Here is a 16,541-nt window from a genome sequence, read left to right on the forward strand (position 1 = left end):
AACCCGTCCTAACCCTCACATCCACACAATCACAAACTTACCTGAATCCGACCCGTAATTTTCCACCACAGCACTGAAAATACCGAAGCAACAGAAACGGACAACTGAATTCTTTCCCTAGGAATAAATTTGGGTTTCTGTTGCTTTGCTATTTAAAAAAAAAAAAACGCTTAAATAAGTTCGATCAATCAGCGTTCGCTTTTTTAAGCATTTGCTGATCTAATATAGACCCAAGCTTCATTACTCAGTTTAGTAGTGAAGCTTACTTAATAAGAGAAATTATTACAAATCATTGGAAATTTTTTTCTATAGATGAGGATATCTTAACCAAATTGGGGATGAGACCATTGCTTACTTTCAAAAGAGGTAGGAAAAAAAGTCTGGTTGAGCAAGGTAAAAAGAAATTTCTACAGACACCAGGAATGTTCAAATGTTAGTCTTGTAGTATGTGTAGACATATGGCTACTGGCTCATCATTCTCCATAAGGAATAAGATTTATAAAAATGAAGGTAGATACAACTGTAGTAGTAAGTCAGTTGTTTATATAGCACAATGTCCAGTCTTTCCCTACTGGAAAATAAGCTTGCTCATATCTCCCAACACATCCCAAATGAAACTGTCATTATTGGGAATATCAACATTAACTGGCTATCTCTCTCCTCTCAAAACTCCTCACAACACCTTAATCACTACGGCTTTACTCAACTCATCTCTGATCCCACTTATTTCAATAACTCCCATACAGCCTTGTCTCTCTTTGACTGGATTCTTGTCTCTCACCCTTTCAAATACCATAACCCGGAAACGCTACTAAATTCCCTAAGTGATCACTGTCTAGTAAAAATATTAAGATACACATCCCATCAAGCTAAACCTCAAAGGTTTATCAAACACTGACAACTAACAAACTTTAATCCTGAAACTCTCAAATCTTTACTATCAAAAGTGAACTGGAATCCCTTAAAACTACTCACTTTCCTTAGTATTTTAAATTCTGTGGCAGTCCTTAAAACAGTCTGCATAAAGTCTAACATAGCCCCATGGCTGACCGTAAACACATGTGCACTACTAAAAAAAAAAAAAGACAGAGCATGGAAAATTTGGACTAAAACTAAACATCAAACAGATCTCCAGAAATATAAAGAACTTAGAAATCTTGCCAAAAGCCACATACATAAAGATAAGAAAAACTTCTATAATAATCCATATTCTACCTTTAAATCCAACCCTAAAATGTTCTAGCACTCTGTAAATCAAATACTACACCCAGGTAGGCAAGCCTCCCCTAACCCTCATCCTGACAAAAACACATGAGGAAACTGCCTCCATATTTAACAACTACTTTACAGACTCAATATCCAAATTACTAAATCAAGACACAAACCATCCCACCAACAATAATAGACCTAATAGCTCAAACTCTTCCATCAGTAGTAACCTTACTACTACCTTCTACCTCAAACCTGTCTCCACTAACTATATTAAAACTCTACTATCTAAATTAAAACCTTGATCCACATCCATAGACAACATTCCCTCCGCATTCCTTCAGGTTGCTGCTGATGTTCTTGCTTTCCCAGTTTCTATTCTAATAAACCGCTCTATTACGGAATCCACAGTCCCTTCCATATGTAAGCAATTTTACACCCTTCCAATACACAAAGGAGGAAACTCCACAGATATAACTAATTTTAGACCCATAGCCATACTCTCACCACTCTCCAAAATTCTGGAAAAATGTATACACAATCAAGTCTGATACTACCTTCTGCAAGAAAATCTACTCACACCTACCCAACATGGCTTTCGTCCCATGCACAGCACTACAACAGCTCTCCTGTCTTTCCTAAACTCTGTATCAGTAGTTAGAGACAGTAACAAACTTATTTCCTGTCTCTTCATTGACCTCTCTAAAGCCTTTGATACAGTCTCTCATAAACTTCTTCTCCTTAAACTAGCAAACTTACACTTCTCTCCATCTACCATATCTTGGTTTAACAGCTATCTCTCTGATAGACTCCAATCAGTCAAATGGCTCTCAACTTTCTTCCCTCTTCTTCCTGTTAAAATGGGTGTTTCACAAGGCTCCATCCTTGGGCCACTTCTTTTTAACATCTTTACCAACCTTCTCTACTCTTCCTGTCCTGGATCCTCACTGATACAATACGCAGATGATTCTACACTTATCACTATTGCTGATCACCAACTCAACTAAAATCAGACACACAGTCCTCTTTTAACTCTGTAGAAAACTGGCTATCTGAAAACCAACTTATCCTAAATCCAAAGAAAACCAAATTACTACTCTTTCTCCCTAAAAAACTTAACCACATAAAGTCTTCCTTCTCCATACTGTCACAAAATAATACTCAAATACAGGTGGACACCAGTACAAAACTCTTAGGTGTTACTATTGATGATAGACTAACCTTTGATTTACACTTCAATAACTGTATCCGAAAAACACATCTCAAGCTAGGTCTCCTCTATAAAAACAAAAATCTCTTACCAAAACAGCAAAACTAATCCTTTCAAATGCCCACCTCTTACCCACTTTACTTTATAGCTCCCAAATTCTCACCAGCCTCAACACTGGACTACTAAACAAGTTATAAACAACTTCAGATTTGCTGCCTAAAATTCTTACAAGTCCCATCACTGTCTCTCACTAAAAGAGCTAAATTGGCTAGAATTACCTAACCTGCTTCGGTATAATCAGTTCCACTAGATTACTCTGCAGTTCTGAACAAGACCTATTAAAACTCTACAAACCAAGGACCAAAATGGGTCACCTAGTCTATAGCTTTAACCCTTCCAAGGCCTACCTACCACTAGATATAAGATCCCTTGAACATCCCAATCAATTCAAAACCGCTACAAAAAAATACCTTCATGAAAAATGGACCTGCCAATGTAATTATCCCCCCGTAAACACTCCCCTATAACTTCTACTTCTCTTCTCTCTTCCTTCCCTTCAATAAACAAACTTACTACTTTATCTTCTCCTCTTGGTACATCACTGTACAAACATAACTACTAAAATATTTCAGCTAGGCAACTATTGCACTATTATGTATATAATATGTAATTATGAATGTATCCCTCTGATGAATGTATTTATATGTATTTCACTTGCCACAGTTTAATGTATGACACTGTAATGCAGTAATCCGTGGCACTGATGAATGTATTTCTATATGTATTTAATATGTAAAATTTCTGTTTTCTGTTGGAGCTTTTCTCCTCGGGCATCCGCTGAAAATGGACATTTGTAGCCCAGCTGGACAAACCCATTCAACAAATACAAAATAAATAAATAAATAGTACAGAAATTAGATTGAAGAAATTTTATCAACACAAACTAACCCCTTGGACTGTCCATGTGATATGGGCATTATTTTGCTTATATGCTGTAATAGTCCTGTAGTCAGAAAGATGACAGTCATGATCAAGGATATCTTCAGATGGTCTTATACTTCTCACTGTAGCTGAAGATGGTATTTTTCAGGTATCAAGACACAATCTCCATTCTGGTTCAGGAGCAGAACATGAACAAAGTAATTTCTTTCTGCTTCCTCATTATAGCTTACAGCAAGAAATCTGGACAAAGTCTAAAATAATGGGAGGACAAAGGCACAAATTTAAGGACAGATTTTAAATACTGCTCTTATAAACTTAGAAAGTTGCTAGAATAAGATTTGTATTAGCATGCATTTTCCGAAGGAGATGAAGTCTGTTTGAAACTCAAATGTCTGTCAGTATTTACTGAGTTCAATCCTCAGTGATTTGAAAGAAAACCACAAATTTTATGAGGAACAGACCAAAAACATGAGGGTAAAATCTGAACATTCTATGAAAATCTGGACCTTTGACAGGTATTCCCCACCAACCAAGATGGTGCCATTCCACAAATCCAGGGCATATCTAGTTCTAACACTCATATCACCCAGAAATTACCTTGTCTTGTTAGGTGCTGGTTAGCATGTTGTTAAGTATGGTTTGCAGCCAGCTTTGGCATCACTGTTAGCTTCAGGCATATGCAGTGATTACAATGGTTTCCTGATTCTTGCACAGTTTGAGACAAAAAAAGTTAAAAGGCTTTTACTGAAAGTAAGAGCTGACATCATGAATGTGAATTCTTTAAGTGGGTTTCTACCTGCAGGAGATGAAACTGTCACCCTTGTCTCTGATTTTGTTTCATTTAGAGTAGCAGCACAGGTATAAGATCTTGCATACAATTTATTTTATTGTAAAAAATCACTGATGCAGCAAGAAGGAATTTTTTGTGTTAATGTTTTACATTGTCTTAATCTGGACTTGTGGAAGATTGCTATGAAAGTTTTTGTTTATTGTAATAATTCAGAAGTATTAGTTCTAAAGATTTTGAATTAGCTACGTGTTGCAGCCATCTTTTTAAAAGTTATACCTAAAGCTTTGGTTTCAGAAAAAAGTCCTTGTAAAACCGGGGTTCTAAAATCAGTGGCAAGGACAGCCAAGACAATGAGCGATTCCATCTTGCTATAGGCTTCTGCTTTTGACCACACTGAAATATTACCATGAGCTTTGGTATGATTTAGCGCTGTTGATGATAGAGTGGACCATTTTAAATCTAGAAGCTTATCTTCACTCAGGTCTTTTCACGAGTCAATCAGATGAACTCTGGACAAGACAGTCCTAATCATCACTGGAACATACAAACCTCTCCACTGTGAAAAAATTCTCGCCCCGAGGACAGAGTCCATTTCTAAGATTAGAATGTCCATTGCAGAACACTGTCCCCTCTGCTTGCAAATTCTGTAAAGAAGCACTGAGCACCATAATAGGCCATTAGACACCACCTGTATGTTGCATTGCAGCACAATGTTTCATCAGCTGGATGTCAGCGAAAGTGTTGCTATTGGATCAGCTGCCACTATGGTCTGGTTTTTATTATGGCACATACCTGGAAACTAGTAATACACGCATAGGTTCTGATGTCTGCTGATGACTGTTTCCTTCCTTCACACGAGCAGTGTATACAATACAACTCTGTAAAATACCCTGAAATTCTTCATACATGACTTCTGCCTTCCATTTTTCTTGTCCTAGAAAACCTGTCAACAGAATCTGCACAGACCTGCCACCTGGGAAATGCTAAATGCAATGATAAACATCAAAAATACTGAATGTATTCACTTTGGCAATGTTTCAATAGTAGTGTCTTACCTTTCAAAGTAGTCACGGTTATTTTCTGTTCTGGTATAAATACTACATTAGAGTGTGGGATCAGTGTCACTTCATAGGATGTCCCAGGATAGAGATTGCTCACTTCAAGGGAAGTCTGATCTCCTGATAATTTCTGGGTGTACTTCCTCTGGCGATCTGTGGTAGGGTAGTATTCAAGTACATAATACCCAGCATCAGTGGAAAAGAGTGGTGACCACTGTAATCGAAAGCCTCTTGATGTAATATTGTAAGCTCTGAGGCTTTTAGGAACGATCATCTCTGGAAAAAAAGGAAAATAAAAAAGATGGAATCAACAACCTTTGAATAAACATTAGTCCTAGCTCCATTATTTAACGGCAGCTGCATGCTACTATATCTCTGCAAATGAAAGAGAAATATCAAATTAGAACCATGTGACCTCTCCAGTCTGTTCAACATCTATTACATAAGCTGGAGTCCTGCTTGCATTGCTACTTTTATCTATTTTTCAGACTTGCAGAACTGGATTTCAAAAGCCATTTTTTAGTTATGACTGAGTTACTTAAAGCAATATAATGTGTAAAGCAGGCAAATTATAATGACTTACTAACAGTAATATCATGTGAGGATGCATATAAATGCAGACTACAGAATTTCATAAGTCTCATTCCTGCAAATAACCATTACTTGTTTGTTAGTGGCTAAAATATGTTTTCATAATATTGACTTAGAAATCTGTGAATTTAGTTTCACCATCATATTTGGTGGACTGTCTTAATAATATATTTGCCTATATAACAATTCTTGTATTTTTTCTTGATTTCTTAAATATAACTCTTTTTCTTTGTCAAAGTACTTTCTATCATTGTGTTCTAAATCTTCCAATGTATTGTTATATGTTCTTTTATATTTCTCTTTCTCTTTTTTCTAACATCACATTGTCATAGTAAAAAACATTTTTTATATTTTTCCTTCCCATCCACCATTCAGACCAAATTTTAAATGTTCTCATAGCAATATAATAAATCTTTCCATAACTGTAGCACTAGGAAAAAAACAATGTACGTGGTGTGAGTAGCAATCCAAAGAAACACAAAAAATATATCCACAGGAGTACTTCAAGTTCTTGAACGCCAATTTATTTTAAGATAAAATGCGTTTTCGCCGCTACAAACACACAGCAGCTTCCTCAGAACCAAAACATAAGAAGAAAGCACCAGAATGTTTAAATGTACAAAGGGAAGTTGATTAACCAACATCACTTCCTGTCAAGGCGCTAAAACAATAGAACAGTCAAACAGTGTATATTATACAATAAATATAAAAAATGTATATATATAAAATATATATATATATATATATATATATATATATATAGAATAAACAAAATAAACCATTTTAAAAATTTTTCATGTTAATTGGTAAACAATAATATTTATTATATTCATTATATTTAAAATTAACTTTGTAATTACTAAATTCATAAAGATACCTAAATATACTTATATAAAATTATTTTAAAATTATTTATTGTCAATAAATCAGTTAATGGGTAACCAAATACCTAGACATCTAAAATCTAAACATTTTTCCAAACTATATATCTTCGTGGCCCTTCATTTTCAGCAAATAATTTTTTTGTATCAATAATTTAATTAATTTGTGTATATTAAACTAATAAAAAAGAATCCCAAATAAAATATATTGTATATTAATCAGGACCTAACATAAGGTCCTATCTCATATAACTTTTTAATATGAGAACTGCTGAAATGTTGCAGTTCTCATTTAAACCAGGGAGATTAAAAGCGTCTAATTTAATTTGCCATTCTAATTCACGCAATTCTAACATAAGGGAAAGGGGTCCGCCTCTCACACCAGGGAGGAGTTGGTCAATACCTATGAACACAAACTTGTGGTCCGGGTAATTGGATATATGCTTAGCGAGAGCATTATCCAATTTGCTATTTCTGATGGCATAAATATGTTGGTAGACACATTCGCGAAGCTTTCGATCGGTCTTACCAACATAAAATGCTGTACATCATTGACAAAAAGCCACATAGATGACAGATTTGCTCTCACAATTGATTTTTTGGTGAATATAATATCTTTTCCCTTTAATGGAAAAAGATTCTCCTGCTCTAACAAATTTACACCAATTACAAGCTCCACATATTAAAGACCCTTTCCTTCTGTTGAATTGGTTGGTGTATGATTTTCTTTGTAATAATTCTTTCAAGTTTATTCCTCTCCTATACACCACTTTTGGCAATAATCCCAACTTTTCCGAAAGAAAAGTATCATTACTAATAAAGTGCCAGTTTTTAAGAACAATATCAAAAATAAATTTAGAATCGATACTAAAAGTAGTAATGGAACATGTTGAAAAATCAACTTTTTTGTTTTTGTTGTTAGATATAGTATCAATTTGAGTCGAACTTGGTGTCAAAATTTCTTGTGAAGCGTTTAGTGAAGCGGCATTCTGGAATTCCTGACCTTTATTTTCTTCTAATAGAGGTTTATAAACACCAGTTGATCGTTTAAATTCTATCTCCTCAATGATCCCATCAATGAGAGTATCTGGGTAGCCTCTGTTAAGAAATAAGTTCCTAAGAAAATTACATTCCTGTTTAAAAGAATGAATCGTACTACACATGCGCACGGCTCTCACTAACTGACCCTTCACTATGGATCGCTTCTGTCTTAATGGGTGTAGACTAGTAAAATGAAGTAGAGAATTGCAATAAGTAAGTTTTCGAAAGACCGAAGGCAAGTATTTTCTATTTATTATGTCTTTAGTCAGTTTCACATCTAAATAGTCGATTTAATCTGTAGAGAAATGGTATGTGAATTTAAGAAAACTTGTTGTACTGTTCATATAATGCAATAAAGTTTCTACTTCTAATGCATCACCATGGAATAAAATAAAAATGTCATCCAAAAAATGCATGTACAAGCGGAGTTGGCTTTTAAAATCAGGATTTTTTAATATAAACTTATTTTCCCAAAAAGCCATAAAAAAGTTGGCAACGCTTGCACCGCATGGAGAACCCATGGCTACTCCTTGTTTTTGGAGGTAATACTTGTTGTCAAAAATGAAAAAATTAGAACTGAGAACTATATCTAAAAGTTCTGTAACAATGTCTATTTCATTTTGGGCTACCTCCAATTCTTGTAACATTAAAGCTATCTACTCTATAGCTTCCTGATGGGGAATGGAAGTATAGAGATCGACTACGTCGATAGTGAGAAAATTATTACGTTCATCATATGTGATATTATTAATATTGCTGAGGAAAGACCAAGAATCTTTACAGACAACTGGAATGTTCTTAATATATTTACCCAGAATGTGATCTATTAAACAAGCACAAGGGTAAGTCATAGATAGTCTTCCATCCACTAATGCTCTCTTAGGGGATTCCCAAGATCCTTGTGGATCTTGGGAATTCCAAACATGACTGGAACCTTAGGATATGAGATATCTAGGAAATTGTATAAATCAATATTAATCTTCCCCGATAAAAACATATCTCTCAGATATCCTCTAATCCTGTTATAAATGACATTCATTTCATTAAGTGAAGAAAGCGTATATGCTGGTGAATCCAAGACTGATAACATTTTCTCTATATACGTATCATTATCAAGAATAACCAATCCTCCTCCCTTATCAGGTTTTACAACTCGGATCGGGAGTAGGTTAAGATTGTTTAAAGCTATTCTCTGTTCTTTAGTTATATTAGAATTAATAGGTGGTTTTCCAGTCCCAAAGCTATCCTTAATATGTCTAATATCTACTTCACAAACTTTTTCAAAGACACGTAATCCAATATGCAATGGAGGATTAAAAACACTAGGTAATTTCAAACATGAACTTGTGTCACTAGTTTCATTATTAAATAGTAAATTCAAGTTAAGTTTCCTAACGAAACTCTTCAATTCAATAATAGTCTTGGTTAAATCAAAATGAACACTAGGTACAAAAGTGTTCCCCTGAGCTAACAACTCAATAAGCTCAGACTGTAAACTGACGCTTGAAAAATTATACACTTTAAAATCACCCTTAAGGTTGGTTTGTATAATGGGGTATTCATGTACAGTAATTTGTGAACTATTAGAAGTTTCTAAATTAAAATTCTCACCAAAGGAAACATCAGGGCTCAATTGTTCCGAGCTCTGTTCCTGGTGTAATAGGTCCGTTGAGGCTGTGGGCCTAAAAAATTACTTCGATTACTGTTATTCCTCTGATGATTCTGATGTTCATTATTGTTAACATTCCTACATTTATTTGGGTTATTACCTTTGATCCTATTACTCGATCTCGTTCCATTGTTATTCTGTGTAATTTCCTCATCATTGTTATCAATAGGCAAGGAAGGTGGATCAAGATCATAGGTCTCAAAGGTATCCAAACTATTAACCCCTGTAGGTACCTCCAGTGAAGGAGGTATCTTTAATTTCGGGTAGGCTTGCTGTTGTTGGTAAGCAGTTCTATCCCTGCACAATTTTTTAGATTTATTTTGTTTTAACTTTACCATCAATACATCGATACTATTAAATATTCTATTATAATCAAACTTGTATCTTAAAAAGTCAGAATCAAGTTTGATTATATCATCAAGACCTTTAATTTCTTCTGTAAGTTTAGAAATGTTAGAATTATAGTGCTTAATTAATACTTCGAGCAATTGAGCTCCCTGCCGCTCAAACAGCGCCATCAAATCTGTAAAAAACAAAGGGTCTTGGATAAGACCCGATGGAGAAAAAGCACTACGCAACCCTTTAGGAATAATATTTTCACTTAAGCATTGTTGGAAGTAAGAGACTTCGAGTTGCAGTTTCTTTAGTTTAAGCAATTTCATGTCTAATTTCTTTAAATTATCAATTATAGTGTCTATAGAAATAGGCTGAGCCTGCATGCCCGTAGCCGGTCGCTCCTCTGTTGACACTGGTGAAAATACGAAAGGTTCTAAGTTACTGATCCAATCCGTAATCGTAGGAACGCCAATGAGCCTCGGGCCAGTATTAATGTTCCTGTAGGTATCTTCAGCATTAGTAATGGATGAATGAATGCATTGAGCATTAGGTATAGAAACATCGCTCTCCGGTGTAGAAGGAAAAATTGCAGGCAAGTCAATGTTAGTGCGATCACCGCACATAACTGGTGGTCTGTTTGACTCCGTTCCATTATTGATTCTGTTTTCAAAAGAATCAATCCGAGCATGTAGCGAATCCATCCTTTGTGAAAGAGAAAGGAGCAAAGCTCCCATGTCAATGTCAGTCGAACCTGATCTGGAATTATCGGTACCAAAAATATTAGGTGTACTTGGGCTTCCCGCACCATCCGTAGCCATGACAAAAAACACAAACCAAATACGAAAAAGCAAATACAAGGAAAAAAACAATGTACGTGCTGCGAGTAGCAATCCAAAGAAACACCAAAAAATATATCCACAGGAGTATTTCAAGTTCTTGAACGCCAATTTATTTTAAGATAAAATGCGTTTTCACCGCTACAAACACACAGCAGCTTCCTCAGAACCAAAACATAAGAAGAAGGTGCCAAAATGTTTAAATGTACAAAGGGAAGTTGATCAACCAACATCACTTCCTGTCAAGGTGCTAAAACAATAGAACAGTCAAACAGTGTATATTATACAATAAATATAAAAAATGTATATATATAAAAAATATATATATAGAATAAACAAAATAAACCATTTTAAAATTTTTTCATGTTAATTGGTAAACAATAATATTTATTATATTCATTATATTTAAAATTAACTTTGTAATTACTAAATTCATAAAGGAAAAGAGTGGTGACCACTGTAATCGAAAGCCTCTTGATGTAATATTGTAAGCTCTGAGGCTTTTAGGAACGATCATCTCTGGAAAAAAAGGAAAATAAAAAAGATGGAATCAACAACCTTTGAATAATCATTAGTCCTAGCTCCATTATTTAACGGCAGCTGCATGCTGCTATATCTCTGCAAATGAAAGAGAAATATCAAATTAGAACCATGTGACCTATCCAGTCTGTTCAACATCTATTACGTAAGCTGGAGTCCTGCTTGCATTGCTACTTTTATCTATTTTTCAGACTTGCAGAACTGGATTTCAAAAGCCATTTTTTAGTTATGACTGAGTTACTTAAAGCAATATAATGTGTAAAGCAGGCACATTATAATGACTTACTAACAGTAATATCATGTGAGGATGCATATAAATGCAGACTACAGAATTTCATAAGTCTCATTCCTGCAAATAACCATTACTTGTTTGTTGGTGTCTAAAATATGTTTTCATAATATTGACTTAGAAATCTGTGAATTTAGTTTCACCATCATATTTGGTGGACTGTCTTAATAATATATTTGCCTATATAACAATTCTTGTATTTTTTCTTGATTTCTTAAATATAACTCTTTTTCTTTGTCAAAGTACTTTCTATCATTGTGTTCTAAATCATCCAATGTATTGTTATATGTTCTTTTATATTTCTCTTTCTCTTTTTTCTAACATCACATTGTCATAGTAAAAAACATTTTTTATATTTTTCCTTCCCATCCACCATTCAGACCAAATTTTAAATGTTCTCATAGCAATATAATAAATCTTTCCATAACTGTAGTACTAATCTCTTCCTTCTTCATTCTATGCTTTCTCATTTATCCTTTTTATTCCTTTGCATATTTTTATATATTCCTCATTTTCCTTCATCTCTAGCCATATTGCAAGATGATCAGAAAATCCTGTTTCAACTACCTCCCCTTCTCCTGTAACTGAACCTTCTGATACTATAACACACCCCAGGATTCAATAAAATCCATGTAGGCTCCATGAAGAGCCTACAAGGAATGTACTCATGCACTCGGCCACGGTTCCTCCTCGGCTGTGCTCCATACCTATTAATTATGGTGCACTGCCGAGGGAGATCCCGGAAACACGGATAATGAATCCATGTAGGCAACACTGTAGAGCCTGTATTGTATATGTGAACTGTCCAGAAAACTTCTGCACAGTTGGTATACACAGCACAATACCTTTTGGCCCATTAACCTGGACTGAAAGGTGAACAACAGATTTTAGGTCATGAAATTGCAATTTTATTTTGCATGGTTCAGCGCGTTGCACAGCTAGCAGACATCTACTACACATCTAAAAATAAAAACCAGATGTATCCTTTTTAGTTTTTTTTTCTTGTGCTTGTTTGGTGGAACAGTGGATTGCTTAGCAATGCTGAGGTGCGCTTATATATGTATACAGCAGACATTTGCCAGGCATCTAAAAATAGAAACCAGATGAATTCAATTTTTCTCACTCTGAATTACTTAGCAATGCGTACACCCATGCACGATGCTGTGCTACACTTACAGGCACCTTGTAGTATATATGAAGATATACACTTCCCATCACTATTCCAATGGCTAGATAGGTTGAGTCATGATCTATATTGTAGTAGGTATCGGGTTCAATTCCTGAGCACTCATACTTTCTATATTTATTCTTGTTAAACGGTGTCACATGACTGAAACATCAGTTTAGTTTAAAATTATAAAATTGTTACATTTAGAAAAGCTGAGCAATGCTTACCAGTGCTTAAACAAGGTCAACAGTTTATTAATGTTTGTGTGTTGCTAAGCTTCTCTTACACATGGTTTGTGAGAGTTTACTGCATGCTAAGCTACGTGGTGCTTTTTTGAAAGTTACAGCATGATGTGCAAGGGTGGGAATGCAGTGTATTTAAAGGCCAATAGGTGGGAAATTACACATCACTGTTTGGAGTTCCAACTTGGCTGTGGATATGCCTGGAGCTGTTGGTGAAGAAGTGCGCTTTCTTGTGCAAAAGTGGGGAGTGCAGGAGTCCAGAGTTTTTGTTGGACTCCTGGTTAAGAATTATGAACCCCGACTGCTGCAGGGTAACTACCAGGGCTCAGAGTATAAGTCTGAGGCCTGGGACGGGTTGGCCAGGGAACTTACCAATGCTAGTGGTATCCCCCACATTGGTGATCAGTGCTGTCACCACTATGAGGCATAGAAAGAGGAGAACCTTGGACATTGGAGTCTTAGATGCTAGGGATGGGCATACCATGCAGATATGTAAGTATGTTTGCCAGTAATTTAGAAGTATACAAACTGAATCTGTGCAAAACTGGTATGCATAATGGTTTGCTTCCCCTTTTGAGGAGAAGACAGTGCACACCGCCTACCCAACACTATTCCCCACTTGGGCATAATAAACTCTCCCAGTTAGACATCAACTCATATGTTACCAGATGGGTAGCTAACTAGCTCACTGATAGAACCCACTCAGTTAAAATAGGGGAAACCACCTCTAGTAGTAGACCTGTAACAAGAGGCATACCCCAAGAATCGGTCTTGGGACCTCCACTGTTTGAGATATACTTTTTTGGTGCAAGCCAAAAGCAGTGGTCTGTAGCTGACCAAGTTTGCAGATGACTGCAAGCTTGGCACTGTCATAAATTCCCCTAGTGATGTGAACTTCCTCCAAGAGGGCCTTACCCAAACTAATGACTGGTGCCAGAAGCATGGCCTCAAACTGAATGCCAAGAAATGCATCATTATCCCCTTTGGGGAAAATGGTGCCCCACTAATTATTGCATTAATAACAATGTACTAAGCACACAGTCATTCATGAGGGACTTGGGCACCCACCTGACTTTTGACTACCACGTTGCCTCCATTGTACAGAAGGCTTTCTACATGACCCACCTCAAATAAGGGTATTTCATCCAGGAACAAGGAGGTCATAACATCCCTGTACTCCTCCCTTATCAAACCCATTATAGAGTACAATACCCCATTCAGCATGTACCTTGCCAAGCACATGCAGTAGTTGGAGAGACCACAGAGGTTCCTGACCAGGAAAATCCAGGGTCTCAAACACATATCCTCTACAGATAGGCTAAAAGCCCTGTCCTTCTACTCAGTCTCGTACAGACTGCTCAAATGTGACCTGTGTCTGGCATACAAGGCCGTCTCAGACTCAGCCTTGATGGAGTTTGTGCATATCCGTAAGTCAAACTGCATTAGCGCAACCTGCACACAAAGTCTCAACCTGGTCTGTGACATTAATAGAACTTGTTGGTGGGATAGTTTGTGTCCCAAAGACTCCCCTCTCTGTGGAATAGACTCCCTCTCCATGTCAAGCAGAGTACCTCACTAGCCCTCTTTAAGAGGAACCTGGACAACTAGATAGGAAACAAAAAATATACCCCTGAGATCCCACTTGTGTCCCTGATGGACAGAGAAAACAGGTGCTGATTTTGTGGGAACATGGGTGAAATTCTTGCCTAGGCTTATAATGGTCTCTGGGCCAATAGCTTAGTATCATCCTATGAACCTATGAACCACAGCTGCAGAAGAGAGGACTCACAATGTCTAGTCCCATGCAGGGCACTTGGCCAGGATGAGGCGAGAGTGTGGTAAGTAGGGAAACATCAAAGTAATAAGTTAATGCACAACATAATTATACAATAAAGTAGCTAAAGAGTTTGCAGTCTTAACAGTCAGGTGTGACATACCTGGACATATTGCATCTTTATTAATGTGTCACTGCCTAAATGAAATGGTACAGCAAGTTAAAGCAAGTAAACATGCAGTACTGTGTAGTATAGCTTCCAAACATCAGTTAATGTTGTGGTCTACCCAGCTTAAGAGTCACTGCTCTGGTCTGCTCATTGCCTGAAATATGCTGTAGTTTGCACTCAATAAATGAACAGGGTATACGGGTAAGGTGACAGAAGTCTTACACAGCTACAGTTCAGAACTGAAACAACATTAATTAATACCTGTGATGGTGCTTTCATAATTAATGTTTCAAATAAAAGTCCTCACTATTCCTGTATTCACTGCTTCTGTGTTCTAATCTGACACCAGTCAACTGTTACATGTGCATGAATAAAAAATGCACCGGTAAATATCAGAAATAATTGTAGTTGAAAGAGAACATTAAGGGTCATGCCTGTGTTCTGATCATCTTGCCTGAAATATACAGTAAATGAACAGGGTATATGGGTAAGTTAACAGATGTCTTGGACGGCTATCCATATGTCCAAATACCAGATTTTCAACAACATTATCAATAAGGTTTATAAGGAGATGGTACTCTGAGAAGTAATGTTTTCAAAAAAGTGTTCATTATTCTTGTATTCACTGATATCGCAGTGGTGGTGCTGCAGTAGCGTTATTGCCTCACAGTAAGACGCTGCCGGGTAGACTCTCAGTTAGAGCGTCTTCTGCTTGGAGACATGCGTGAATGGACGTACCTTCGTTGAAGGTTGTGCATCAGACCTGGCAAGCTGGTACGTAAAAATCAACTGCCAATCATTAGCGGACCGGAGTTCCGCTGTGGTGATCCTTAACCGGGAAAAGCCGAAAGACACAAAGAAACAATTCTTGTATTCACTGCTTCTGTGTTCTAATCCAGCACCAGTCAACTGTCAGATGTGAATGAAAAGTAATGCACCAAGAAATGACAGACATAAATGTAATGAAATACCCAGATTAAGGGTCAGTCTTGAGTTCTGATAATTTTCCATGAAATATGCTGTAGATAGCACTCAGTAAATGAACATGTTATATGGGTAACATAAAAGAAGTCCTAGATAGCCATACATGTGTGGAAATGCAAGATTTGAATTGACGTGAAACAATAACAAGTGTAATAGGAGATGGTGCTTTGATAACTAATGAATTTAAATAAAGCGCTCATTATTCCTCTGGTCATTGCTTGTGGGATCCAATCTGATAGCTCACACAGCTATGCATGTGTGTAAATGTACGATTTCATACATGTCACAATAAACCTTTTAAAGGAGATGGTGCTTTGATAATTCATTATATCCAAATAAACTGCACATTATTCCTGTAGTCACTGCTTGTGGGTTCTAATCCTATGGCAGCCAACTGAGAAATTAGCAGCTTCCTAGTGTAATAAATGTACATGAACATACCTCTCAACTATCATGACTTTAGTAGAATGTAATGAGTACTGCCCCATATGTCTGGTCCTTGATTTGCATATATATTTCATTATTTGGAATGCAATTTACTGGCAAAACCCTTATCAGAACAGCCTGCTGCTAATGTATGAGCACACTGTGTAAAAATGTTCCCTGTAGTTGTGCCTTTGTACCACCATTTGGTATGCTTGGCCCATAATATTCCATCCTAACAGATAGAGAGGTATGTATGCGCAACATCATCTATACAATATTTACAGTCACTGTACTCACAACTGTAATCTTACATATGTAGAAATATGTAGTAGTATGTGTAGTAATATTATCTGCAAAGTTACTGTTTGTTTTTATCTCTCTCACAC

The 16,541-nt window shown here is 36.3% G+C and overlaps 1 protein-coding gene across 4 annotated transcripts in view; it reads right to left on the reverse strand.

Moving 5' to 3' along the window:
• Positions 1-16,541, reverse strand: part of LOC122789323 (collagen alpha-1(XII) chain-like) — a 1,412,827-nt gene that overhangs the window by 254,861 nt on the left and 1,141,425 nt on the right. For 3 of the 4 annotated variants that reach the window (XM_044056683.1, XM_044056682.1, XM_044056681.1), the window contains one exon: positions 5,207-5,485. The exons of the other annotated variant lie outside the window; for it this stretch is intronic. In XM_044056683.1, the coding sequence (XP_043912618.1) occupies positions 5,207-5,485 (279 nt within the window). The remainder of the gene's footprint in view (positions 1-5,206; positions 5,486-16,541) is intronic. 4 annotated transcript variants of the gene reach the window in all.

This window comes from Protopterus annectens, chromosome 14.part0 (assembly GCF_019279795.1).
Source record: "Protopterus annectens isolate FY-2018-M chromosome 14.part0, PAN1.0, whole genome shotgun sequence".
Taxonomy (NCBI): Eukaryota; Metazoa; Chordata; order Ceratodontiformes; family Protopteridae; genus Protopterus; species Protopterus annectens.